The sequence below is a fragment of the Bos javanicus genome, chromosome 18, assembly GCF_032452875.1.
Source record: "Bos javanicus breed banteng chromosome 18, ARS-OSU_banteng_1.0, whole genome shotgun sequence".
Lineage (NCBI taxonomy): Eukaryota > Metazoa > Chordata > Mammalia > Artiodactyla > Bovidae > Bos > Bos javanicus.
In genome coordinates, this window is record NC_083885.1 from 51059877 (window position 1) to 51085852 (window position 25976).

The 25976-nt window shown below is 57.5% G+C and overlaps 2 protein-coding genes across 2 annotated transcripts; both read left to right on the forward strand.

Moving 5' to 3' along the window:
• The first annotated feature begins 3687 nt into the window (after positions 1 to 3687).
• Positions 3688 to 11298, forward strand: ERF (ETS2 repressor factor). The gene is made up of 4 exons (XM_061388450.1): positions 3688 to 3865; positions 8276 to 8510; positions 8893 to 9008; positions 9134 to 11298. Exons 1-4 carry the CDS (start codon positions 3844 to 3846, stop codon positions 10417 to 10419), a joined length of 1659 nt encoding a protein of 552 aa, XP_061244434.1. The 5' UTR covers positions 3688 to 3843; the 3' UTR covers positions 10420 to 11298.
• A 2219-nt stretch (positions 11299 to 13517) lies between these two features.
• GSK3A (glycogen synthase kinase 3 alpha) lies at positions 13518 to 24570 on the forward strand. Its single transcript, XM_061388451.1, has 11 exons — positions 13518 to 15640; positions 17376 to 17563; positions 18865 to 18948; positions 19112 to 19222; positions 20817 to 20947; positions 21042 to 21148; positions 22083 to 22180; positions 22259 to 22354; positions 22713 to 22899; positions 23210 to 23302; positions 23888 to 24570. Exons 1-11 carry the CDS (start codon positions 15358 to 15360, stop codon positions 23959 to 23961), a joined length of 1452 nt encoding a protein of 483 aa, XP_061244435.1. The 5' UTR covers positions 13518 to 15357; the 3' UTR covers positions 23962 to 24570.
• The last annotated feature ends 1406 nt before the right edge of the window (positions 24571 to 25976 follow it).

Here is a 25976-nt window from a genome sequence, read left to right on the forward strand (position 1 = left end):
CCAGCGGAGCACAGACTATGGGGACAAGGCAGCAAGGAGTCCAGTGAGGAGTCATCAGACCAGGGTGGTGGTGGGGGATGTGTGTGTGGGGAGGGTGACTGAGTCTGAAAAAGCTGAAGGAAGACCTGATGGGAGGAGTTCCCTTCAAACTGGATGTCAGAGAAGAGAAAGGAGTCAAGGATGACTCCGAGGTATTCTACCTGTGCAACCAGGAAAATGGTGCTGCAATTTCCAGAGATGGGGAAGATTGGGGGTGAGGTCACTTTGGGGGAGCTCTAAGAGACCTTTTTTACTTGGAAAACTTGAGAAATCTAAATGGAGATACCGGTGAGGTGGTTCAATGTGTGAGATTGGAGTTTGGGGTAGAGTCCTGAGATGGAGACAGAAATTTGGGTGTAATCAGCATAGTATATGGTGTATAAAACCATGGGCCTGGTGGAGATTGTCAAAGGAATGTGTGTAGATGGAGAAGAGGACCTAGGACTGAGTCCTCGAATCCTTCAGCATTTCAAATCAGAGAGACCAGCAAGGGTGATAATCTAATGGAGTTACATTTTCTGTTTGGCAATGGTTACACAGTTTAGGTGGCTTCAGTCTCTAAATCAGGGGTCTCCTACCTCTGGGATCTAACGCCTGATGATCTAGAAGCTGATGTAATAATCACAGAAAAAAGTGCCCAATAAATGTAATGCACTTTAATCATTCAGAAACCACCCCCCTCTCCCCCATCCGTGGAAAAAATTGTCTTCCATGAAACCCATCCCTGATGCCAAAAGGGTTGGGGACTGCTGCTCTGAACAGTGTGGGTGGGTCCCGCTATTTCTCAGGGAACGGCAATGCTCGTAGAGCAGTAGTGGTTCGTCACTGTTCATAGGGGCGATGGGCAGGCGATGATTATGATTTTTATCGTCCACACAGTCTCCTTTCTAGGCGTGACTCTGTGAAGAGTTGTGACTTCTGTAGGGGTAGGTTTTGTAGGTTCTGTCCATGCCTTTGCCTGACAACGATAGGATAACTGTTTTATCTGTGTCAGGACAGTAAACTGGAACAAGAACTACTAGGGCCATGGGAGTGGGGGGGGTCTCCTCACTGTCCAGACAGAGGTGTTTTCTCCACGGAGTGTTACACTGTTCATCCCAGGCACCTCTGAGGTCTGGGAGAGGCTGGGCTTTTTACTAGCCTCAGGGGCATTTGTGAAGGCTTTCTGGGGAGAGTGTGGGGGGGGGGTTGGATCCTTGCCCACTGGAGTTCACATGGTCTTGGTTGCATAGTATGTCTTCAAGGATTGACCAGCGGTGAGAGTTCTCATCACAAGTTCACAACCTCTGGGTGTTTCACACAGTAATTGTGGGGTTCACCGTTCCTGGGGTGATTTCCAGTGTTCACAAGGCAACTGAACTGTCCAACACAGTCCACATTCCATGATGCAGTCATGTTATAATATCTGTGGACATGTCATTTTCACCAGCGGTTCCCATTCTCTGTGGATGGTTGAAAGTCTCCCCTGAGGCACGCCCACCAATCCATGACTGTTTCACAGAAACTGTGGGACTGAATTATCCAGCTGAGTCAGGGTAGAATTCTGCCATTAACAGGCGATTTCACTGTCCATACTTGTGTGTTTGCTGCCTACAGTTGGAATCTCTAGGCTTATATTGTCCACAGGTTATGCCGCTCACTTCTGCTAATAATCACCAGTATTTATTGCCTACTTATCTCAAATCTCTGATTTCTCATAACAACCTAATCATTAATATCCCCATTTTACAGATGATGAAGCTGAGGCTTAAAAAGATCAATTCACTTGCTCTATACAATCTCACTCACATACAGGAAATAGCAGTTTGGGTTGCCACCCTGGTCTCCATCTTCTGATGGGAGTAGAGAGGTCTTTGAGGCTGTAGTATGGATCTATTATCTTTTAAACTTGGCATCATCTTTTTCTGAGGGGTGGGGCAGTAAAAGACATAATAAACTATACTGGTTAAGGGTGGTGGTTTTGAATTGGATAGATTGGATTTGAATCCCGGCTCTGACAGTTTCTGAGCCTTGCTTTATTAATCTGTAAATGGGGCTAACAATAGGAATTCCCTTCTTTGGGGTTTTGTGAGGCTTCAGTAAGAAGCTGTCCCGACAACGCTTGGCCCAGCGCCGGGCACATAGTGAGCGCTAGCAGTTCGGGAGCTGTTATGATAACAGTGATGATGGTTATTATTGCTGGACCACACTGCTCCCAGAGGGTTACAATATCCGTGGGGGAGCTGCACTGTCCGTAGGCAAGGTTACATAATTCCCCAAGGGGGAGCTGCTTCCTGGGAGGCCCTGGTCTCCCCGAGGAAGAGGACCGAGAATTCTTCTGAGGACTGCTTAGGGACTGCCCTAAGGCCTCTAGGAACACACCAAAGGAGGGTGGGCTTGAAGCCCTAAGCACCCAGAGCCTAACCCTTCAGGCCTTTCCTCTCTGTGGCCCGTTCACTTCTCCCTATCTTCTTGGTTTCATTCTCTCTGAGCATCTCCTCCCCACCCCCTTTCCTCTCCTTCGGTACCTCAGAGTCTTTTCTGAGATTGTTTCCAGGATCAGCCTGTGAATATAACTGCTATTTGCCCTCTACTGTTGGCCATCTGATCATTGCTGATTTCCTGTTTCCCAAAGCCTCAGGCTCCATCCATTCCTCCCAGCTGCAGAAAGAGACTTAACACATCCCTACGCACTGGCCTTCATCCTTAAGCCCTGTCTTCCTCTCTCCTGGCGACCCCCTAGTGTCCCTTGGGAGCACATTTGTTCAGACTTTGGTCACCCCCTCGCATCCTGGCTCCACCCCCGGAACCCCCCTGCCCTGGAGGTGGAAGTGGGGGTACCTCCGGCGCCAGCCGTGTTCCCAAGACAGCTGCAGTCTGCGGATGGGGGGGCGGCTCTTGCGTGCTTTCTCTCTGGTCACTTCCTCCCCAGATGGGACTGGGGCTATCTGGAAGGCCAAGACCCTATCCCTGGAGGAGCGGAGGAGGCAGCCGCCTCCCCATTTCCGACGCAGGGAAATGCTTCCCACCCATTCCACCCCACCCCTGGACAGCTGCCCCTAGTCAGGCTCAGGGTTGGGGGGGGGGGCGGCGCATGGTAAGGCCAGCCTGGGAAATGTTGTGGTCTGGATCATCCTCCGACCCGACCCCCACCCCGCGCCCTCCGCTCCTGCAGAGAAAGTTCTGCCTCTTCCGAAAAGGTCCATACTCCTCATAGAAGTTTCTGACACTCATCATAAGGTATCCCTCAAACCCTCTTACAGGCTTCCAAAGAAAATGTGGACCCCGCAGTGGGCAGGAGAGGAGGAGGAGGGGCGGCAAGTCGCGGATCCTGAGGACTTAAAGCTATCTTCAGACTTGAAGCCTCAGAGAAAGGTCATGACCCCCAGGACCCCATCCTATCCCAGCCCCTCCTTCTCTCCTCCCCCGTCGCGCGGCCCCTTTAAGCCTAGTGCCGGCCGGTCCTCAGTGGCAGCGCGCCGGCGAGTGTGTGTGTGTGTGTGTGTGTGTGTGTGTGCGCGCGCGCGCGCGCGCGTGTGTGTATGTATGTGTGCCTGTGTGTGTCTGTGTGAGTGCGCGGGGAGGGGGCGGGCACAGTGTCTCCATGGCGACGCGGCGGTGACGTCGCCGGCCGGGGGGCGTGGGCGTCCCGGCCCCGGAGTGCGATATTAACCCGGGAGGCGGCGGCGGGGAGGGGAGAGGCTCTGAGAGGCGAGGCCGGGTGAATCGGCGAGGGCGGCCCGACGTGCTCGGGACGGGACGGGGCAGCGCGGGCGCCGGGAGCTGCGGCCCGGAGTCGGGGCGCCTCGCCCCGGGCCCCCCAGCATGAAGACCCCGGCGGACACAGGTGGGGGCGGGGGCAGCACGTGTGGGGGAGACTTGTTGCCCCGGGAAACCAGGCGGAGAAACTTTGGGGGGGCTGAAGGGTTCTGGGGGAGCCCGAGTGTTCCCCAGTTGCGGGGGACCCCCCCAAGCACTCGAGACCTGTTGCTTCTTGTGGTGCGAGCGGGGGTGTGCACCGAGCCCCCAATTCCTGGTTCTGGGCGCAGTGGTTGGGTGCTGCGAGTCTTGGTTCTTTCCTTGCCTGGACCCCAAAACCTGGGCTCTCCCTGACACCCGGGATCACGGGGGTGGCTGGGTTCCTCCCAGCCGCTCTGTCACGTTGCACTCTGGGGGCCGGGACGTGTGCGGGGTGTGTGTGTGGGGGGGCGCTGTCCACAGGGCCCGCTATTCCCGGTTCCGCGCTGCACGGTCCGGCCCGTGACCTTCACCGCGATGCGTGCCCCGCACCGGCTTAGAGGGGGATACGGGATGGCCTCTAGGAGGAGGGCGTGAGTGGGGAGCCCGGGAGTCGGGGTCCGGGCTGCGCCGCCCCTCCCCCGCCCGTCTCCGCCGGCTCCTCGCTCCCCCGCCCGCGCCGAGTCGCAAAGTTCCAAAGCGCAGCCCGAACGTTCGAAAAAGGAACTTTTTGTTTCCGACCTTAGAACGCGCGGCTTTAAGGTCGCTCCGGAGAGACCTGGGAACCCTCCTCCCTCGCCGCCGGGGACCTGGGGTTGAGGAGGGTGGGGAAGGTGGGGGGGACGCGGAGGCTCCCCCCCTCGTTCCCCCTCCCTCATCCAGCTCTTCTCTTTCAACCGGCCGTCTCTTCCCTCCGCCCCCCTCTTCCCCGCCAACTTGCTCCTCCTTAAGGGACCAAGGTTCCCCTCCCCCCCCTCGGTCGGCGGGCGGGGGGCAGCAGGATTAACCCCCCCTCCCACTCGGACTTTCCCCCTTCCCCTCCCCCGCCGCCCCCGGGCTCTCACAGGCTGGACTTTGCGCCCGGGCGCGCTGGGGGAGGGGTCCCAGCCGCCCCCTGCCCGTCTACCCCGTCGGAATCCGGCCCGGGGCGGGGACGGGGGAGGGGGAAGGGGGCCGGGCGCCGCTGTTCAAACTTGTTTCCTTCCCCCGGCGGCGGCCGCGGCTACGGCTCCTGTGTGCGGGTGTGTGCCCCGACCGGCCCACCCACCCCGCCCCCCCTCGCTGGGCGGGTGGGGGCGGCTCTTAAAGGGCTCCGAGCCGGGCTCCGTCGCCTGGGGATTGGGGGCCGAGGAGGGGGCTGGGTGTGGGCAGGGGCTCGGAGTGCTGTAGGGTCAGTCACGTGCGTCCCACATACTCTCTGGCTCCTAAAGGCTCCAGGGCCGCTGGGCCTCGGGGGCAGCCGGAGACTCCCCTCGCCGGAGGAGGGGGCCGAGGGACCCAGACAACCCCGCCTCGTTTTCGCTCCCTGCTATGGGCCTTCTCCTGGTGGGACCGGCTGGGCCGCTCCCCCATCCCAGTTTTGGGGCCGCGCCGTGTGTGGGTTCTCTGGCTGGGGGAAGGGGCGGGAGCCTTTTCTGGCCTCCCGATGGGTCCATGGGTCCATCTGCCTCCTGGCTGGCCGCTGCGCGCCCCTCCATCCGATCCTCTATCCCGGCCCCACTCTCCTCTGCCGCGGCTGTTTCCCACTTCCTGTTTTCTTCCCGGCCCTGGCGCCACCGAGGGCTGCTTGGAGTGGGGGAGGTGGTGGGGCCCCCCAGGAGGCCGGCGTGTTCTTCCTCTACCACTGCCCCTCCCTTCCGACCCCCATAGTCCTTTTGAAATAAGTTTGGGCAGTTAAGGTGAATTTGAGGGGTGCCCGAGAATTCTGCACCCCCACCTCCGCCCCAGGTTTCCATAGTCTGTCTGGGAGATTCCCTACCCCGCCTGTGTGGGATCCAGGTGTGTCTTCTGGGACCCCGCCATCCCAGCCCTTCCTGTCTGCTGCCTCTTCTCCACCCTGTCTGGCAATGTCCTCAGTTCTTCTCTCTGTCAGCTGCTCTGTCTCTGCCTCACTGTGTCGTCCCCCCCCCGTGCTCCAGAGGTCCAGCATCCCCAGGCTTTCTTGGTGTAGGCCGGGTGGTTCCCTGTTTTAAGCACGTGGACTCATACACAACACACACTCACACATGCTCCCCTTGCCCGTGCCTGGCTCCTGGCTCCAAAGCCTGGGGAACAGAGCCCCATTGAGACACCCTGACGTCACCCCCCATCTTCCTTCTCCCCCCAAAGCTGGGAACAGGCCCTCATGTATGCTGTGTCCGATGAGGAAAGCTGGCTTTGGGGTTGGCCTGGGAATGGGGAGGGTCCCTGCCATGAGTGGGAGCCAGGGTCCTGGCCCCGGAGCAAGGTTGTTCAGGGAGGGGGCTTAACTAAGGGGGCCTGGGTCAGCCCCCGAAATGCAGCTTGAGGCCTTTCCAGAGCCCCCCACCTCCATTCTGAGTTCCCTTTGTGTTGCATGTAGTCTCTCTCACTCCTTCTCTTCTGCAAAGTTTATTTTTAGCCTCCTGCTCCCCCGCTCCCAGGACTGTCGCTGCACACACGTTGCCTGGTTACCGGGACAAGGAGGCTGGGGCGGGTGGGCTGGGAAGGGTGGCTTTAATTTTGGGGGGAGGGTGAAAATCAGTACACCCTCCCAACCCTAGATTGATGTCTCAGGGGCTTCGGCCCCCACCCCGAGTCCAAGAGCCAAATTGGGGCTTGTTGGTGGGGGCGGGGTCTTGAAGCTTGGTGCCATGAAGGGAGACAGGAGTTTTTTGGAGAAGGTTGGCGGGTACATGAAGCCGGCGGTCTCTTGCGTTCCCAAGAGCCTCTGGGCGCTGAACAAGACTGTTGGACCTGGTTTTCTAGCAGGGTGAGGATCAAAGGGTGAACACCTGGATTCCCAAGAGAGGGATGGGGCTGTGGATGTTGGGGTCCGTGGAAGGTGTTGTCAGGGGCTGTCACTTGTGAATGGAGCAGGAACTGCTGGTACAGGACCCTGGGTCTGTGACCAGCTGAGGTCATATGGTCATATCCCTGGAGCCCTGAGGGACTGACTGAAGCTGGGATTTCTGAATGGGGCAGGGACCAGGTGGGGAATGCTGGCCATCCCAGTCTGCCCAAGGCCAGGGGTCAGGGATTAGAGTCAGCTCTGATTTAGAGGGAGTGGTCCCTTTGGGACCAGGAGCTGCTGATCCCCGGCATCCCCATGGGGAAGGCTCCCTGTTGGATTCCAGACTTGGGGCTTTCAGGGAGGTTCCATGTTGCCTCAGGTTGGGTTGGTACCTGCTTCAGCTTGAGCCAGGGCCATGGGAAGAAGGCTGACCCTTGCAGCCTGACTGGGAATTGGGACCCGCCCATCCTTAACTGTCCACCTTGGCCTTCTCCCTCTAGTGGCACCAGGGCTCCTGTCCTGCCTCCCCCCCTTCTTCTCTTCCTCCCTTTTCCCTCCTCCCACCCCTCCATTACCGGCTGCCTTGTGCTGAATTATTGATGGTCCCTGATTACCCGGGGGTTTGGGAAATGACAACAACCGCAGCCCCCCCAACTCCCCTCCTCAGGCTGCCCACCCCCTCTAGGGACCAACCAGCCCACCACCAACCTCTACCCAAGGTTAATGCTGGGGGCGGGTAGGTAGGTGGGCAGGGAAGAAGCTGAAGATGAGAAGGCAGAAGGGGGAACGGGTTGCAGCGAGCGATGCCTGTTCAGTGTTGAGGCCCTCCAGCCAGGTTGGGTCCATGTGCCCGGGTCTGGGTAGGGCAGTGTAGCACAGAGGGTCCCTGGCTTGATGGGGGGGCGCTCTCTCAGACAGTCTGGGTTTCACTCTCCAGGGAAGACAGAAGCCTCTGTGTGTGCAAGCGCTGACCTCATCGTCAACCAGCCACCCCACCCCTCCTGGTCCTTTTAAGAAAAAAAAAAAAAAAAAAAACCTTCTCTTGGGGGCCTAGGGTGGGAGTAAGGGCTCCGGTAGGTCTTGGGAGGGAGACAGTGTATGTTCCTAGGAGGGGAACAGAGGAGGTTGGGGGGGTAGGGGCGTGGTAATGACTAACCCTGAATGGGAGTGAGGGTGGGCTGGGGGTGGCTAGCCCCAACCCGTCTGGCCACGTGTGCCCCTTCCTGCCCCTCCCCCACTGGCAGCCCTGCCCGCCGGCCTGGCTTGGTGCCTGGCCCCCTGGCACTGGCCCCGGGACCCGCCGCCGACGGTTTCCTGTTTCTCCCGGTGTCGCTGGAGCAGGCTCCGGCTTCCCCTCCCCCCAGCTCCTGTCTAGCCCCCCTCACACACACAGACACACTGTCTCCCTCTAACAGGTCTTGGCTTGGCAGAGGGGAGACGGGTTTCCCCATGGTAAGGGCGGGGCCAGGAGGTGGACCCTGGGATGGGCCCCAGGGCCCTGGACTTGGCACCCTGACCCAGGGCAGCTCCCCTGCGTCCCGTCTCCAGGCTTTGCCTTCCCGGATTGGGCCTACAAGCCGGAGTCGTCCCCCGGCTCCAGGCAGATCCAGCTGTGGCACTTTATCCTGGAGCTGCTGCGGAAAGAGGAATACCAGGGTGTCATCGCCTGGCAGGGGGACTACGGGGAGTTCGTCATCAAGGACCCCGACGAGGTGGCTCGGCTCTGGGGAGTCCGCAAGTGCAAGCCCCAGATGAACTATGACAAGCTGAGCCGGGCTCTGCGGTGAGGAGGGCAGAGGCCCCGGGGCAGACGTGGACAGCCCCCCACACACACCGGTTGGGAGCCCCCTGGCCCGTGGGGGTAGACATTGGGTTTGACTTCTGGCTGTGCCACATGATGGCTGTGTGACCTCAGGCCAAGTTCTCACCCCTCTGAGCCCACGTGTCACACTGAGGCGAGAACGTGGTCATGGATGTGGCCTGTAGTCTGGCCCCAGAACTAAGGGGAGAACTGGTCCCCCACCCTCTGGACCTTGATTCCTCTCGTGTGGCCCACGTTTCTCAGTCACCCTTTGCGAGCAGCACTAATATGGGTCAAGGTTTGGGTTCTAGATTCGGGTCCCCTGTGACTGACCCTCCGGTGAAAGGTGTTTGTGCACCCCCAGCTATTACTACAACAAACGCATTCTGCACAAGACCAAGGGGAAACGGTTCACCTACAAGTTCAACTTCAACAAACTGGTGCTGGTTAATTACCCTTTCATCGACGTGGGCTTGGCTGGTGAGTACCAGGGCTGGTGGGTACGGCCTCAGAGGGAGAGCAGGGTCTACCTGAATGTCCAGGCGAGGCGGAGTGGTGGGGGGTGGGGGGGGGGGCTTGACATCACGTCTTCCCTCTCCCGTCAGGGGGTGCGGTGCCCCAGAGCGCCCCGCCAGTGCCGACAGGTGGCAGCCACTTCCGCTTTCCTCCCTCGACACCCTCCGAGGTGCTGTCTCCCACCGAGGACCCCCGCTCACCGCCGGCCTGCTCTTCTTCATCGTCATCCCTCTTCTCGGCCGTGGTGGCCCGGCGCCTGGGCCGGGGCTCGGTCAGTGACTGTAGCGATGGCACATCAGAGCTCGAAGAGCCCCTGGGAGAGGACCCCCGGGCCCGACCGCCTGGCCCCCCGGAGCTGGGTGCCTTCCGTGGGCCCCCGCTGGCCCGCCTGCCCCATGACCCTGGTGTCTTCCGTGTTTACCCCCGGCCCCGGGGTGGCCCTGAGCCCCTTAGCCCTTTCCCCGTGTCTCCTCTAGCTGGGCCTGGCTCCCTGCTGCCCCCGCAGCTCTCCCCAGCTCTGCCCATGACCCCGACCCACCTGGCCTACACCCCGTCCCCCACGCTGAGCCCCATGTACCCCGGTGGTGGCGGGGGCCCCAGCGGCTCGGGGGGAGGCTCCCACTTCTCCTTCAGCCCCGAGGACATGAAACGGTACCTGCAGGCCCACACCCAAAGCGTCTACAACTACCACCTCAGCCCCCGCGCCTTCCTGCACTACCCCGGGCTGGTGGTGCCACAGCCCCAGCGCCCCGACAAGTGCCCACTGCCGCCCATGGCCCCCGAGACCCCACCGGTCCCCTCCTCGGCCTCGTCCTCCTCTTCCTCCTCTCCATTCAAGTTTAAGCTCCAGCCGCCCCCCCTGGGACGCCGGCAGCGGGCTGCTGGGGAGAAGGCCCTGGCGGGCGCTGACAAGGGCACTGGCCTGGCCCTCAGTGGTGCAGGCGGGCTGGCCGAGGGTGCCGGGGCGCTGGCCCCGCCACCGCCACCGCCGCCACCACAGATCAAGGTGGAACCGATCTCCGAAGGCGAGTCGGAGGAGGTGGAGGTGACTGACATCAGCGACGAGGACGAAGAAGACGGGGAGGTGTTCAAGACGCCTCGTGTGCCTCCTGCACCCCCAAAGCCTGACCCGGGTGAGGCGCCCGGGGTCGCCCAGTGCATGCCTCTCAAGCTGCGCTTTAAACGCCGCTGGAGTGAAGACTGTCGCCTCGAAGGGGGTGGGGGCCCTGCTGGGGGCCTTGAGGATGAGGGCGAGGACAAGAAGGTGCGTGGGGAGGGGCCTGGGGAGGCTGGGGGGCCCCTCACCCCAAGGCGGGTGAGTTCTGACCTCCAGCACGCTACAGCCCAGCTCTCTCTGGAGCATCGAGATTCCTGAGGGCTGTGGGCAGGGGACCCCCATTCCCCCACCCCCCATGCCTCTTTTGCTGCCTTAACCCCCCCCCAATTCCCTGGAGGCGAGGGCAGCTTTTTAGTCTCGCTTCGCCTCCTCCTCTTTCCCGTCCCCCATGTTTTGTATAAAACTTTTAATTTTTTTTTTTTTAATGGTGAGGGTGGGTGGGTGCCCAGGGGTGGGGCCATCCCCTGTCCCTGTGGGTTTCTAAGCTCCAGGCAAAGTGGTGGGGGTGGGAGGGAGGGGGGAGTTAAGGGGGCCACCTCCATTCTGGGGAATTTATATTTGAACTGAGGCTCCGGCCTCAAAGCCCAGGAACTTTTTTTATTACAATCGTTTAGGAAGTAAAGCCTGTCTCCCTCCCTGTTCTCTGCCTCCTGTACCGCTTTCTCTGTCCGTCCCCGGCTGTCCTCAGCCCCAACTCTGCCTTCCCCGCCCCTCCAGGGGCCGTGAGTGCCTGGGTTTCTCATAGCCCCACAGGGTTGCAGCAGAGGGAGGGACATTTTATGATGAACCAAAAATTCCGTGTTGAGGGGGGTGTTGGGGGCGGAGGAGGGTGAGGGGTGCCGCCCATAGGCCACAAATCTCTACAAGTGCCTGCTATCCCTCTCCTGGTCCCCACCCCAGTGCCAGTCCAACCCCTTCACCCCCCAGCTGCTCCTAGGACTTGCCCCATAGGCAGGCGGGTGGGGAAGGGGGTGCCCTGAAACCAAACTGGAAGCCCCCTCTGCCTCCCAGCTGGGGCCCCTGGGGTGGGGGTCTGTGGTCAAGCCTTATTCTGTATTGGGGATGGAGGGTGGGTGGGGAGGGAAGTCGGGGGCTGCTGGAGAATGTATTCAAAACAATAAAAACTTTGGACCTTTGGATGCAGTGATTGAGTGTGCATGCAGCCACCTCAGGGCCACATCCTTGGCTCTGAGTGGATCCATGGCCAGAGGGCCTAACCCCATCTGAATGGGTCAAGTCCAGTCCTGGAAAATGAACTCCTGGCCTCGGGGGGCACTAAACCTCTGGGCCTGGTGGTGAAGGTCTTGGGCATTCTCTGGCCCTCTGACTGCCCTCTCTCGTGGGGATCCACTCTTCCTGGGAGCACTTTTCGGCTCTTCAGTGCCAGGCCATGGCCCTTGTTCTGTCTGCAATGCCTCTCTTTGTGAATTACTGTTCAACCCTCCAGGCTCTGGTGAAGGCCTGGCGCTCCTTCTGCACTACCTTTGGTGTCCTCACACGTCAGCTCTTAGAGGTGCTTATGAGTTAATCTGGGAGTCCTTTGGTGACAGGCTTGCAGTGTCTTGCAATGTAGATCTTTCAAGGCACTTTAGTGATCCTCCCATCAACCCATGGGAGCACTCCACTAGTAAATTAAGAGACTGGCTTAATCGCAGTTGCAGTTCACCTACTGTGTGCCAGGTACTTAGGAGCTGGAGTTCTTTATCTCCAAGGTGGGAGCTGGCAGCTCACTTAAATGACTTGCCTAAGGCCTTAAGCCCAGCTGGGACTTTAATGAAGTCTGTCTCTGAAATACATGTTCTTTCAACAAATCAATTCTCCTAAAGTCAGGATGGTTGGATCTAGACCAGGATCTCAAGTTCCTAAGATCTGATAGGAGAGGTCATAAAGCCAGAAGCTCAAGTTGGAGAGCTTGAATCAGAGATGAATCAGGAGGAGGTATCCAAGCTGGAGGTGCTTTTAGACAGCACAACCCATCCAGTGCAGGTGAGGTGCCTGAGGCCCAGAGAGGGAAAATTTTCCAAAGGCCACACAGCTGCTAAGAAAATTGAGGGCTCTGGGCCTGCATGGCTTCACCATGAAACCCCACCCTGTGCAACTCTGGGGGAAGGAACTGGAAACTCCTACCCACTCTCATTTCATCTTCATTTCAAGCCAGCCCCGGGTGGGTGGTCCCTCATGATGCCCGTTGGCAGTGAAGAAAGGATCCAGGGCTGGGGTACTGTGAGGCTCCTGTGGAGGCCTGCAGGCAACTGCTCCCTCTCCTGGGTGATGTAAGTCACTCCCTTGGGGTGGGGGCCACTGGGCTATTTCTGGAAGTAGGGATGAGGCATGTCTCCTGGCAACATAGATGCAGCTAAGTTGGTGGTGGTGTGATGGAGAGAGGGGGATGTCATTACTGAGGTAGGAGGGAGGACCCTGACTAGTAGTCTCAGCACCTGATTCTAGTGCCTTCAAAGCACCTCTAAACCGGATCTAACATGGAGTCAAAGGCGCTCAGCTCCAGAACCCCTCTCCAGGTCAGACCACAGCCCAGCCAGATTTCTTGCCCCAAATTCTGGCTAAGTGGGACGTCACAGGTGGCCTCTGGTCTTGAAAACTCCAGCAGCTCCTCTCATCTTTAAAGTGGCCCATCTAAATCTATTCAGTTTCTGCAAGGTCATACCCTTGCTCCCTTCCACATCCTCCAAGATCTCTGATACCAAGTAAAAGCTCAAGACACTTCCATCAATTAATTCATATCGTCAGAGACTCTCTCCTTACCTATAATCCCCAGCACTCCCTCAGTCCCCGGAAATTCCTTTCTTAGGCTTCTCAACCATCGCTCACTTCTTCAGGTCCCTCAAAGATACCATCAGTTTCTCACAGTCTCCCACAGACCTTTTACAGACACCTCAAGTCCTTTCTGACTCCACTCCTCTCCAGGAAGACCATTTTACCTCTGAGCACCTCTGAGCACCTCTAGACACCCAGAGGTCCCTCGTAGCCACTTACAAACCGCTCTAGCACCCCTCAACAAACGTTCTCATCTCGTACAGACATTCGGATAAGATTCCTTCAGACTGACTCCCTCAGGCTCCCAAGGACCCCAATATCCTCTGGCGGTTGCACACGTGCGGCCCAAGCCACACGTCCCACGGGTTCTGGCCGTTAAGTAACCGCCGCTATTCCGCCCTGTTCTCCTGCCCTTGTAAGCCTTCTTGGTCCAGGTTAGGATTCCCCAGGATTTGGGGCTTGAGTCAGATTTTTGCTTTTGGACTCCGAGCCGCCGTCAGAGGGCAGCAGGAACTGTTTGACTGAGGAACTACTACAACTCCCAGAAGCACCCGCTCTGGACTGTGCAGTGATGTAGCCGCATTCATTGCGAAGAGAGCGTTAGTGTGACTGTGCTTTGCCTTCTGGTTAATGTAGTACGAAAGGCTTCAGAGTTACTATCCGTCCTGCCCCAGGAGTTTGTGTCCGCTGGGAATTGCACTCAACTACAGCGTGGACGAGACTTTTTTCAAAGGGCAAGGCAATTAGAGTGATCACAGGATCTGATTAAAGTGAAGCCTAGAACTCCATTTCCCGTCATTCCACGAGACAGGAGAGGAGGGGGACTTCATTTCAGTTACAAATACTTCCGGAACACATAGACACATTCACATGAACTCTTATTTCCCAGCACACACTCACACGAGCTCTGTACACACACACATACACACACACACACACACTCACACACACACACACACACTCAAACGAACTCCGTTTCCCAGCGCGCTTTGGACTACCGTCCTTCCGGGTATTAATCGCTAAGTGGGGGCAACATAATGCGAACACAAAACGCGAGGCTACGCCTAGCAGCTGGCTTCCTTCTTTTGGGCCTTCCAGGATCCTGTAATTTAGAAAGCCTGAGGATTCAAAGAGCTTAATGGGATCTTCAAAATAAATTGTGTTTTCATTTCTTTCAACCTTCAGTTCAGCCTCCAGGTGCAACGTACATTGTTAGGAAAAGCTAGACAGTATCCGAAGACTGTATTGTCTTGAAAAATCCACCGGAAACTTTGTTTCCTAAATCGTTGGCGGAGAGGGTTTTCCTTCCGGATTTGTGGAAACTTGGGAGTGTTTGCACTCCATTTTCCAGTAGTCCCTAATCGACTTCGGCTCTTTCTTGGGACCTGGCGTCAGGAGAGGAGGCGTTGAAACTTTTTGCAGTCTATCTTAGGCGACTGTCTTTCCCTTTTCGCTCACGCTCTTTCCGGCAAACCTCAGCTGTTTTCTCACAAAGGGTCGGGATCCGGTCTGGACTATTCCCCAGCATGCTTCAGGATTACGGTAGACCCCGCCCCCTCAGTCAAAGGTAAGGCCGCCTTGAACTCCATTTCCCAGAAGACACAAGGTTCGCTGTAGCAACTACCCTGAAGCCTCGGTGTTGACTACATTTCCCAGCAGGGATTGCGGCCTAGCGAACGAGGGTGGAGGAATGTCCTGCCTCTCCATTTCCTAGCCTGTCTCCGGAACTGCAAAATCCACTTGGGGCTTAGGAATCACATGGGACTCCATTTCCCGGCGTGCTTTGGAAGTAGCTTTATACCTGCAATGCGGTGAGGGCGTGGCGACGACTACATTTCCCGGCTTGCCTCACAGCCCGATAGCGGCGGGTCCACCGGCTCCGACTCAATTTCCCAGAGTGCACTTGGCGCCAGTCGGCATACAACCAATAAATTAAGTGAGCGACTGGACTTCGTTTCCCGGAGTGCATCGGGCCTATACAGCGCACAGATAGAGTTACCTGAGACTACATTTCTGAGGCACACCTAGGGACGCGCGATTGCCGCAATGGAGTGAGTGTGCGACTCTGACTCTGCTTCAGAAAGTGCTTCAGAGTCCGTTTTGGGCAGCTGTCCAACTTATTGCCCGGGACTCTTTCCCGAGGTGCAGCGCGACTCATCATCGCCGCAGCCCGAGGTCTTTGTGGACTCCATTTCCCGGCGTGCCACGCGGCTCTCTGTGAGGGCCTTGAGCGGCGACGGCGTCGCGTAGGGCCGGCGGACTGCATCTCCCAGCGTGCCCCGCGGCGGGCGCTGGGCCGGAGCCGGAGCCCGAGCGGCGCGGCCTGGAAGAGGCCGGAGCCCGGGGGAGGCGGCGGCGGCGGCAGCGGCGGGGGCGGCCCGGGCAGCCCGAGCCCCGCGGCCTGGGCCTGCGCTCGGCGCCATGAGCGGGGGCGCGCCTTCGGGGGGCGGCCCTGGGGGCTCGGGCCGGGCGCGGACCAGCTCGTTCGCGGAGCCAGGCGGCGGAGGAGGCGGCGGCGGCGGCGGCCCGGGGGGTTCGGCCTCTGGCCCAGGCGGCAGCGGCGGCGGGAAGACGTCAGTCGGAGCCATGGGCGGGGGCGTGGGGGCCTCAAGCTCCGGGGGTGGCCCCGGCGGCAGCGGCGGAGGAGGCAGCGGCGGCCCCGGCGCGGGCACCAGCTTCCCGCCGCCCGGAGTGAAGCTGGGCCGTGAGTACTAGCGGCGCCCGTGGCGGGTGGAGATCGGATCCCTGAAGCCACTCAGACGTCGATCAGGTTCTTCTTTATGCTCAGGGAGGAGCTCGAGGTCACTGTGCCTTCCCAAACTGGGATCTGAGATCTACGCCCTCCCGGAGAGAGGGATTCGGGGGGGTTACCATCACTTGGAGTTTAGAATTCGAATTAGTAATCCTCCAAAAGACAGGGTCACAGGTTCTTGTTCTTCCAGTCCCGAAGTCTTGGGTCCGTGAGCCTTAAAAACAGGAATCTGATGTTGCCATCCATTCGAGAACGGATCAGGGGTCATTGTCGCTTGCAAATGGGGCTCAAGGGTTATTGTTTCTCAAGAGAACACGAATAAGATCATCACCGCCCAGAGAAGGGATCTGAATTGCTCCCCTTTAGAGCATGGGGATTTGGAGTGAGTATCACTTAGAAGCAGGGATTTGGGCTTGCTGTGGCCCCAGAGAACAGAACAGGGCCAGGGCTTTCCAAATCTGATACCCAGTCATCTTCCCTTTTAAAACACTATCTGTCCATAATGTGTAGAATTGTACACCGAATGGTGGAAATTAATGATTGCTGCTTCTCTTGAGGACAGATTGGAAGTCAGCATACCTTTCAGACCAAGTTCATAGTCACTAATATTCAAGCAAAGATGTCTGTCTTGAAGGGTTTCCTTTCACAGAAAACGGAATGGGGGCAGGGGCGGTTACCAGTCCCTCCCCTAGAATAAGGATGTGAAGTTATATCCCTCTCATTATTCTGATGTATGATGTCATTGACAGTGGATAAATAGCTATATAGGATCCTCTCCCTCCCTCTCCCCTCTGAATGGATCTGATTCATCACTGACTTATTTTCTTTGGGGAACCTTTCACCAGTTACCCCAAGAAGAGGGATCCCTGTCCTCCAAGAATGCCAACTTTTGCTGCCATTCGCAGAATGCTTTGGGAATTTCCTTTAAAGGACTGAGGCCAGGATAAACCCTTGATGATAGAGATCAGGTTCACCATTCTCACTATTAAGTGTTCGTTCATTAGGGACCAGTTACGTACAGGATGGGGTCTGGGGCTCCGAACCTCACGGGTGAGGTCAGGCCAGTGCCTTTTTCTAGCCCCAGAGTATTTGGGTAAGAGGCTAATTGTCTCAAAAGTGAGAGTTAGGGCGCTGGCACTCCCTACAGGAGGAGTCATTCTTTTCTGTCACCAGAAACCAGTGGTGAACTTAGGGAGGACTTAGAGATCACTGTCCCCCAAGCTGTGGGAAAGGTTAGGGCTTTACTGACATAGAAGTACCTCAGGATTCCTGCTCTCAAGTGGAAGAGGTTAGGTCAGGCTCTCCCTAGTGAGTAGGGAGCAGAAGGCAGTTAGCTCTCGTCATGGATGGATTCAACATCTGGGAGTGGTGGTGCCTCCTCACATCAGGAGGGACCAATAATTTGCTGCTCACCAGAAGTGGAAATTAGAGGTTACCAACCCTGGTACAGCAAGAGGTTTTATGTGTCAGTATTCTCCCCTATGGAGGAGTCAGGATTTGGGGTTCCCTGAAGGGAAGAGGGGAAAAGGCAGCATCTAGGAGCCACCTTTGAAGATGGGGGAGGGACAAAGACCGTCCCCTGCCCCATGAGCTTCCTGTAGAGACTCCCTGCCCTCTCACAGCCCCAGGATGGGGTGGTGGCCCGAGGGGAAAGGTCAGTAGATTGTGTGTTCCCTTTGCTCCCCAGGTGACAGTGGGAAGGTGACCACAGTGGTAGCCACTCTAGGCCAAGGCCCGGAGCGCTCCCAGGAGGTGGCTTACACAGACATCAAAGTGATTGGAAGTGGCTCATTTGGGGTCGTGTACCAGGCACGGCTGGCAGACACCAGGGAATTGGTGGCCATCAAGAAGGTTCTCCAGGACAAGAGGTTCAAGGTAGCTTGCGGGGAACAGGGATCAGGAGGTTTGACTGCACATGACTGGTGGGGGAACTCCAGCAAGAGTGCTGGACTTGGGTTTGTACAGGGGGTCTGAGCATGGGCCAGAGGAGAAGAGAGTGAGCTGTGTGGGGATGTGCATTCCAGGAGAACCCAGAGCTAACTTTTATTGGGCTCTTGTTCTTCGTAAGTGCTTTTGTAGGCGAGTTTAACTTAACGCAAAGATTCTCTGAGGGTAGGTACTGTTGTTACTCCCATTCTAAGTAAGCAGAAGCTGGAAACTGACACTCAGATAAGAGAATTGCACAAGGTCAAGTCTAGAATCTGATTCCCAAGCACTTCACCTTAACCACTGAGTTACTCTGCTACCCAGAAGAGAAAGGAAGCTGGTGGGGCTGATGATTCTGTCTGCGAAGGTCAGGCTTTGCCCCCAGGGTCTGGCACTTGCTGGGAGAAATCCTGCCCGTGCTATAGATGCCTGGGTGTGGGGCCCGGTCACCCCTGAGGAAGGGGTCCTTTACCTCATTCATATATAGTGCCCTGTGAGCTGGTAGAGGCCCTTTGGATCCTGTATAGTCAGGAGGTAGGAGAAATTGAGCCTGGGCTGAAGAAACCAGGTCAGGGTTTAGGTCTCGGGCAGTGAGGACTTCAGGGGCAGGTCTTCCTCCAGGGTGCTGGTCAGAATTTGATTATAGGTGAGTCCCGAAAGTGAGAGGAATCTGAGGATAGGGGCCTCTGAGGCCCCAGGGGGGAACAGAGGAGAGGGAAGAGTGCTAAGATAGGTCTTCTGGGAAGAGGTTGAGGCTGGATCTCTACTGGGAAGGTGAGGATGAGAAGCCTGGAGTCCAGGACTCAGGATCCAAGTGCCCAGATGCCTCCCGTGAAAGCAGTGGAGTGGCCTGGGGACTAGGGGCATCTGGATGACCTCTCCCTGTCTAGTGTTGCTCGTGCCAGGCAGGGAGGTGGGCCTCATGTGGCCACATCATGTGATTTTCAAGAGAAGCTGAAGAACTTAGATTTACATGTGAAGTCATTTGCTTTGTAAACCTGAGCAAAAAAATCAAACATTGTTAAGAAGTAGGCTGCAGGAAGCACATGTAAGTGGTCTGAGTTTAGTTGTGAGGGGAGCTAGGGGTGAGGAATTAGGGGCTGCTTCATATGGGGCCTTGGAGCTAACCAGCGGAGTGGCTGCTTGGCCCTGCTGGCAGGAATTGGAGTAGAGCTGTGGCGAGGGGTGCTCGGGAGGGGAGGCAGGGAGAGTGGCTTGTCTTCTGAGGCTCTCTTCCCTTACCCCCCAAGAACCGAGAGCTGCAGATTATGCGTAAGCTGGACCACTGCAATATCGTGAGGCTGAGATACTTTTTCTACTCCAGTGGGGAGAAGGTGAGACCTGGGTATGGGGATTCCTCCTCTGCGTGGGCTCCACCCGTCTGCTGCCTTTCTCATGGCTGCGCGTCCCTTCCCCCGTTATTCTCCATACACCTTCCTCCCCCTCTTCCTTGCTCATTTCTCATGACGCCTCACACCTCTCCTTTGCTCTCTGCAGAAAGACGAGCTTTACCTAAACCTGGTGCTGGAATATGTGCCCGAGACAGTGTACCGGGTGGCCCGCCATTTTACCAAGGCCAAGTTGAGCATCCCTATCATCTATGTCAAGGTAGGCAGGCTGGCGGGCTGCGGGGGTCCTGGCCCACCAAGTCAGGTGCTCCAGACAGACTCTCCCATCATTTCCAAGTTTACATTGGTCTCTAGAGGCCTCACGTACCTTGCCCTTGTCCCTACATCCCCAGAGATGGAGCTCCCCAAAGGCAGCGCAGCCCAAGCTGAGGCCTGATGCAATCCGGGAGGCAGGCTGACCAGGGCTGGGGAGGCTGCACATTACCGGCTCGTGTCCACACCAGGAGCCCACCCACCAAGTGGTGTTGGTGCGGTCAGCTCAGAATCGAGGTGGGGACTTAGAATGCAGAGGCACAGTGAGGTCAGAGTCCTGGCCCGTGGAGCCCTGGCAGAGGGGGATGGGAAGGAGGCAGGGTTGGAGGAAACTTAGTGTCCATGGAACCAGGGACTCAGGCATCTTCATTCATGGCCTGCGGAGGCTCATTCCCCTGGTGCTGTGCCCTGTGTGTTACTGTCCCTAAGGACGTATTTGAGTGAGTGACTGAGTGAGTGGGCGGGCTTCGCGATGCTGTGGAGAACGGGACCCGAGCAGCCAGCTGCATGGCGGGAGGAGGGTGGGCTCACGTTTGCGGAGGTTGCATGGGCCGTTTTTCCTCCCGCTGGCTTTAAGCATCCCAGGCCTAGGGTGGTGCTGTGGGACCGCACCTTCTGGGGGGGGCGGGTGGTGGTAGTCTGGTTTGTGGACTGTGTCCCGGACCCAGCACTGAGCAGCTGTAGAGGTCCCACTGACTGAGACGCAGACTGCTCCTGAAGAGCTCTCAGTTTAGCAGGGTAGACAGGCATCATCACAGAGAACTCTAAAACTGCCAACAATGGCCGACCCGGAAGCAGCACAGGGATTCTGCAAACAGGAGGCCCCTGGCCCTGCCTGCTTTGGGAGTGAGAAGGATTGAGGAAGGCTTCTGGGAGAAGACTGGGCACAGGACAAGAAGGTGGCATCTCTGGCCACAGGCACTGGGAACAGAGGAGGTGCTGCCCAGGAGGCAGGCCTGAGCAGTTACACATGCCGGGCTATGGACGAAGCCCTGGGGCTGCAGCAGCGATGGAAACACAGAGATCCCTGCTCTTGGCACTTAACATCCTAGTCAGTAGGAAAGAGAATAGCAGAAAAATCCAGGTGGAGAGGGGCTGGCGTGAGGGTGGTTTTGACTGCTGTGTGAAGGAGGCTGAGCCCTTCCTACAGCCAGTGGTTTTCTTGGTGAGGCTCCCCAGCCTGTTTTAAAACAAGGCCTTCCTGATGTATCTGTCTTGTCCATCAGGCTTCTGCCAAAGTGTGTGTTTGAAGCAGTGGTTTCCAAAGTGTGGACCGGCACCAGCACTAGGGGGCTGGTTGCAGAGCCTCATCCTGATCTACCAAATCAGAACCTCTGGGAGTGGGCCCTGCAGTCCTTGTTTTACCATGGCCTCCACGTGATTCTGGTGCTCACCAAAGCTTGAGAACCAAGGGGCAGCGGAAGTATTTTCAAGACAGGGAGAGTGGGCCTGGAAGGGCTCTGCAGGCCGAGATGGTGGAGCAGGGGTGTGCTCTGCGGGGAGAACTGGGCTGGAGTTCTGCTGTCCCCTGCCCACCCCAGGTGTACATGTACCAGCTCTTCCGGAGCTTGGCCTACATCCACTCCCAGGGTGTGTGTCACCGCGACATCAAGCCCCAGAACCTGCTGGTGGACCCCGACACTGCTGTCCTCAAGCTCTGCGATTTTGGCAGGTGGGCCTCACCTGGGGTGGGCTGGGTGGCTGAAGGGGCGAGGAGGGATCCCGACCCTTGGCCCGTGTTGACTCCTGCCCATATCTTCCCACAGTGCAAAACAGTTGGTCCGCGGGGAGCCCAATGTCTCCTACATCTGTTCTCGCTACTACCGGGCCCCAGAGCTGATCTTCGGAGCCACCGATTACACCTCATCCATCGGTCAGACTTGGGGGGGGGTAGCAGTTGTGGCAGTTTTTGAGGTCCTTCTGTGTGTCTGCCAGGCTCGGTGATAAAGCGTAACACCTGTTCCTTTAGCCGGTCCTCACAAATTCAGGAAGGTGATGCTGTCATAGGTGTATTTTACAGTCTAAAGCTTAGAGTGGTGAGGTCACCTGCCCACAGTCAGGTGGGACTGGGCAGGGCTGGGCTTTGAAAGCAGACCTGACTCCAGAGTCCATAGAGCCCTGGAACCTCCCAGGAAGTCCTTTCTCCTCAGTCAGCAGGAGGGGCTGACAGTGACCTTGGGGGAATCCGGAGGTGAAAGGCTTTGCCACCATGAGGGTGTGACCTGTTCACAGGGCCTCGATGTCCTTCCCTATTGCTGGGGGTGAGAGTGCCAACTTCCAGGCATGAGGAGAGGGTGTGAAAGTGTTCGGAAGAGAAAGTTCATCAGCTTTGCGAGGAAACATCATGGTCCCTAGGTGTGAACTTGTGCTGTGGGGGTCAAGGTACAGGACTGGAAGGGGTGACTAACCAGGCCACGGCTATTTCCGAGAGCGAGAGAGAGGCCGGAAGTGAGTAAGGCAGCTCATTTAATGCTTTCCCTCCAGGCCTCCCTGAGGCCCGGAGAACATAGGTGTCTGTTCTGGGCCTGTTGATGTGTCCTCTGAGGCTGCAGAGAAAAGGCTTACTGGGATCAGAGTGGAGAGAAGCGATGGAAGCCTCTAGATTGGAGAGTACGGCATAGTCAGGCAGACTTGGAGGTTCAGAGTCAGGCTCTTGTGTTCCTATGCTGTGTGACCTTGTGCAAGGCCCTTTCTCTCTGAGCCAAGAAAATGGGGCTCTTGGCATTTCTCAGGGTGATCATGAAGGACAGAAATGCTTGCCTGGGGATGGGCATGGTAGCTCTGACCTTCCCCCCGTTCCTCTTCAGATGTGTGGTCGGCTGGCTGCGTACTGGCTGAGCTCCTCTTGGGCCAGCCCATCTTCCCTGGGGACAGTGGGGTGGACCAGCTGGTGGAGATCATCAAGGTGAGGGCAGGGCCAGGGCGGGCAGGGACTGGGCTCAGGGCCAAGGACCTTGGCTCAGACCCCTTCCTTTCCCTACAGGTGCTGGGAACACCGAGCCGGGAACAGATTCGCGAGATGAACCCCAACTACACGGAGTTCAAGTTCCCCCAGATTAAAGCTCATCCCTGGACAAAGGTGGGGGAGGGCTCAGGGTTCAGGCAGCGTGGCTGAGGTCCCCACCGGAGGCCAACTGGTCTGGGGACCTGGCTATAGTCACGGCTCAGTAGTGGGTCAGTTAACTTTGATCACATGGCAAAGTTTAAAGCTGAGGACCCCCAGTAAATCCCAGAGGCTTGCTTTCTGATGGGGAAGCGGGCTCACAGCACAGCAGGGCCCAAACAGTCATGGGACCCGAGCGGGTTGCTCATCTGATACAAACTCACCTCCCCTCAAGAGGCTGCGCATCATTTTCCTCATCTGGAAAGCGGGGTTGTGGGGGCGAGCAGGAGCACACCAGTACCCAGGGCCTCAGCCGTCTCTTCTGCACCCCCAGGTGTTCAAATCGCGAACGCCGCCCGAGGCCATCGCGCTCTGCTCCAGCCTGCTGGAGTACACCCCCTCCTCGAGGCTCTCGCCGCTGGAAGCCTGCGCCCATAGCTTCTTCGATGAACTGCGATGTCCTGGAACCCAGCTCCCCAACAACCGCCCGCTCCCCCCGCTCTTCAATTTCAGTCCTGGCGGTGAGAGCCCAGCCTGGGATCTGGGGTGCTGGAGGGGCAGCCAGAGATGGCAAAGAGCTTGGTGTGGAAGACCGGAGTAGAGAGCTAAGTGTGGGCTGCAAGACAGTCCTGGGGCTCAGAAAATACACCCCTGATGCAGGGAGACCCCAACCCACCTCATCTGCACTCTGCGATCTCCCATTAGGCTCCTTCCAGTTTTATTTAAAGTGTTCAGTGGCTACACCTGTCTTTATCTGGTGCCCCTTTCTAACCGGGACTGGGTCGCCAGGTGCCCTGTCCCCTGACTAGACATGTCCGTTCCTGTCTCTAGAACTCACCATCCAACCATCTCTCAATGCCATCCTCATCCCTCCTCACTTGAGGTCCCCGGCGGGCACTGCCTCCCTCACCCCGTCCTCACAAGGTAAGTTGGGGGCCATCTCCTGTGCAATAAAGCTGCATTTCTCAGTGTATGGGGGGGAGGGTTTGTTCTCACAGCCCCTGAGTTTACTGCAGATATGCAGAAATTGTTGACAGAAAGCCATGTTTCCCATGTGAATGGGCACCTTTGTAAGGCATTATTGCCTGTATTTTGTGTTCAGATGCAAACTGGAAAATGAAAGACATACATCTGGTCTGCACAAACAAATAGTTAAATTTGTTCCTCCCATTTAAAAATGAGAGCTATTTTATGTGCAAATCCAGATTTCCTGTTTCTCTTGGGGAAGAAAATCAGACTGGGCAGCAGTGGGCCTGCCTCTGCTCAGGGTGGTCCTGCCAGCTGGAGCTGAGGTCCAGCTGCCCCCTGTGCTAAGGGGCTTCGCTCCCTTGTGAGTCACTTAGTGACCAACCTGGCCCTTTGGCGTCTGAGTTTGAAACCCTCGACCTAAAGTGACAGCTTTCGGTTTCTAATGTAGCATCTCACACCAGCTTCCTGCCTTGGGGTGGCGGGGTGGCGGTGGGGGGCCAACAGGCCCAAGTTAACCATTTGCTCTTCCCTGCCCCTCAGCTTTAAGTGAGGCTCAGACCAGCTCGGACTGGCAGTCGACCGATAACACAGCCACCCTCACCAACTCTTCCTGAGGGCGCCACCAACTACCCTTCCACCTTGGCGCCCTGTGTGGGGCTGGGAAGGGGGGCCATAGCCCACCAAGTTCCTGCCCTGACTGGGCCCCTAGACTAGAGGGCAGAGGTAAACGAGTCCCCACCCCACCCCCTAGTCCCTCCCTCACCAGCCTCACCCCTGTGGTAGGCTTTTTAAGAGGATTTTAACTGGTTGTGGGGAGGGAAGAGAAGGAAGGACAGGGGATGGGGGGCATGAGGACCTTCCACCCCCTCAGCCCCCCACCCTCCCCCCAGGTCTCCACCTCCTCCAACCCCCTCACCTACTGTGTCCCTTGTAAATAGAACCAGACCAGCCCCTCTCCTCCTCTTCCCTCCCCTCGCCCCCGGGTGTAAATAGATTGTTATAATTTTTTTCTTAAAGAAAATGTCGATTCGCACCGTCCAACCTGGCCCCTTCCCCTCCTACAGCTGTGTCCCTGCTCCTGTCCTCTGCCCCTAAGGCCTCCTCCCTCCTCTCCCCACCCTGGAGGGCAGGGGCAGTGGGGGAGCTCCTGATATCTTAGTTTTCACAGTAAGGTTTGCCTGTGTACAGACCTCCGTTCAATAAATTATTGGCATGAAAACCTGCTTCCTGTCTAGACACCTGTTTTCACAGAGGTGAGGGGGGGCTTGCGAGGGGGCGGGGCGCTGGGACAGAGTGGGCTGCGTCTCAGGCAGGGGAGCAGGTGCAGTGAACCCAGGCTGGCCCAGGCCTCCTGTGCCTCAGCTCTGTGCACGTAGTGAGCCGCGTCTGGCTTATCCACCACAGCACACATCATCTGCTTCTACTTAGGGAGGGAAGCACCGTCATTCCCAGGTGACTGGTGAAAGAGCTGGCCATCAGATAAGTCAGGGCCACAGAATGTAAGTGGCAGAGTCAAAGTTTGAATGAAGGGCTTCCTATATCATAGCCTGAGCTACCTGCCGCTTAAGGGGGACACAGGGTGATGAGGGGGGTCACTTGGGCTAAAACAACCTTGATACAGACTCTTGGTGGCCATGGATGGGGGCAGAGGAGCCGTTTCCAAACCCTAGCAGAGAGCCCCAAGCCTTCATTGCTGTCTTAAACAGGACCCTACTGTGCCCACCTCTAGGGATGGTGGGAAGTGACACCTTTGGGAAGGTTGTTGCAGAGGGCCTGATTTTTCTCCTTGCTTTGTAAACATGCTGGGGCCAGATGGTGGGGCTGTGGCAGAGTGAAATGGCATCTCCTCCACATGGTGCCAATGGTAGCGAAGGCAAGAGGCCCTAGAGAGGAGCAACTGAACTATCCAGTACTGGACTCCATTTGTGAAATGGGAGAGTTCCGAACACACCCCTGAGGGTGTTCAGGGACTGTTCCTATGGTATCTGCGCTCTGCTATCTCGTGAGGTGAGCACCAAGGGCATCTGTATACTGACGGCCCAGAGCAAACCCTGCCCCTCCCTGCTCAGCACCATCAGCTGTCACCTTGTTCACAGGATGAACACCGAGAGCAGGTGGACTGGATGAGGGAAGGAAGGGTCTGGACAAGGGGCTGAACTTGGGTTCCTGGGGGCCCCTGCCTGCTGCTCACACCAGTGGGCCATGAGGTTCCCAAGGGTGTCCCTACACCCTCCGCCCACCTCCCTGGCCTCTGTCCAGGTCTGGCCCCATCCTCTCCTTCCCGGCCCATCTTCAGCTTCCTCCTTGCCCCATCCTGATGGATGCCAAAGAGCCCTAACCCCAGAGAGAACCCTCACCCCATCCCACCCCCTGCACTTCCCTAACTTCTAAGGCTGGTTTTCAAGGCCTTCCCAGGTCTAGACTTCCCCCAACCCCCACCTCATCACCCCTCCTTCGCCCGGCCTCCCTCCTGGACACCTCAGCCACAGCCTGTCCTGCCGCACCTGTCCAAGCACCTCGGTCTAGAGGCCCGAGAGGAGCCTGCCCCAAGTGATCTGCTTTCTTCTGGACAGCAGAGCACTATCAGCCCCACATAACCTCGGAAAACGTTGGGGATTCCTTCCTGCTC

Coding starts and splice junctions, on each gene's coding strand:
- ERF (XM_061388450.1), top strand. CDS start 3,844: ATGAAGACCCCGGCGGACACAG. Junction 3,866..8,275: donor GAAGACCCCGGCGGACACAG/GTGGGGGCGGGG, acceptor TCCCGTCTCCAG/GCTTTGCCTTCCCGGATTGG. Junction 8,511..8,892: donor AAGCTGAGCCGGGCTCTGCG/GTGAGGAGGGCA, acceptor GTGCACCCCCAG/CTATTACTACAACAAACGCA.
- GSK3A (XM_061388451.1), top strand. CDS start 15,358: ATGAGCGGGGGCGCGCCTTCGGGGGGCGGCCCTGGGGGCTCGGGCCGG. Junction 15,641..17,375: donor GCCCGGAGTGAAGCTGGGCC/GTGAGTACTAGC, acceptor TTTGCTCCCCAG/GTGACAGTGGGAAGGTGACC. Junction 19,223..20,816: donor TCCCTATCATCTATGTCAAG/GTAGGCAGGCTG, acceptor TGCCCACCCCAG/GTGTACATGTACCAGCTCTT.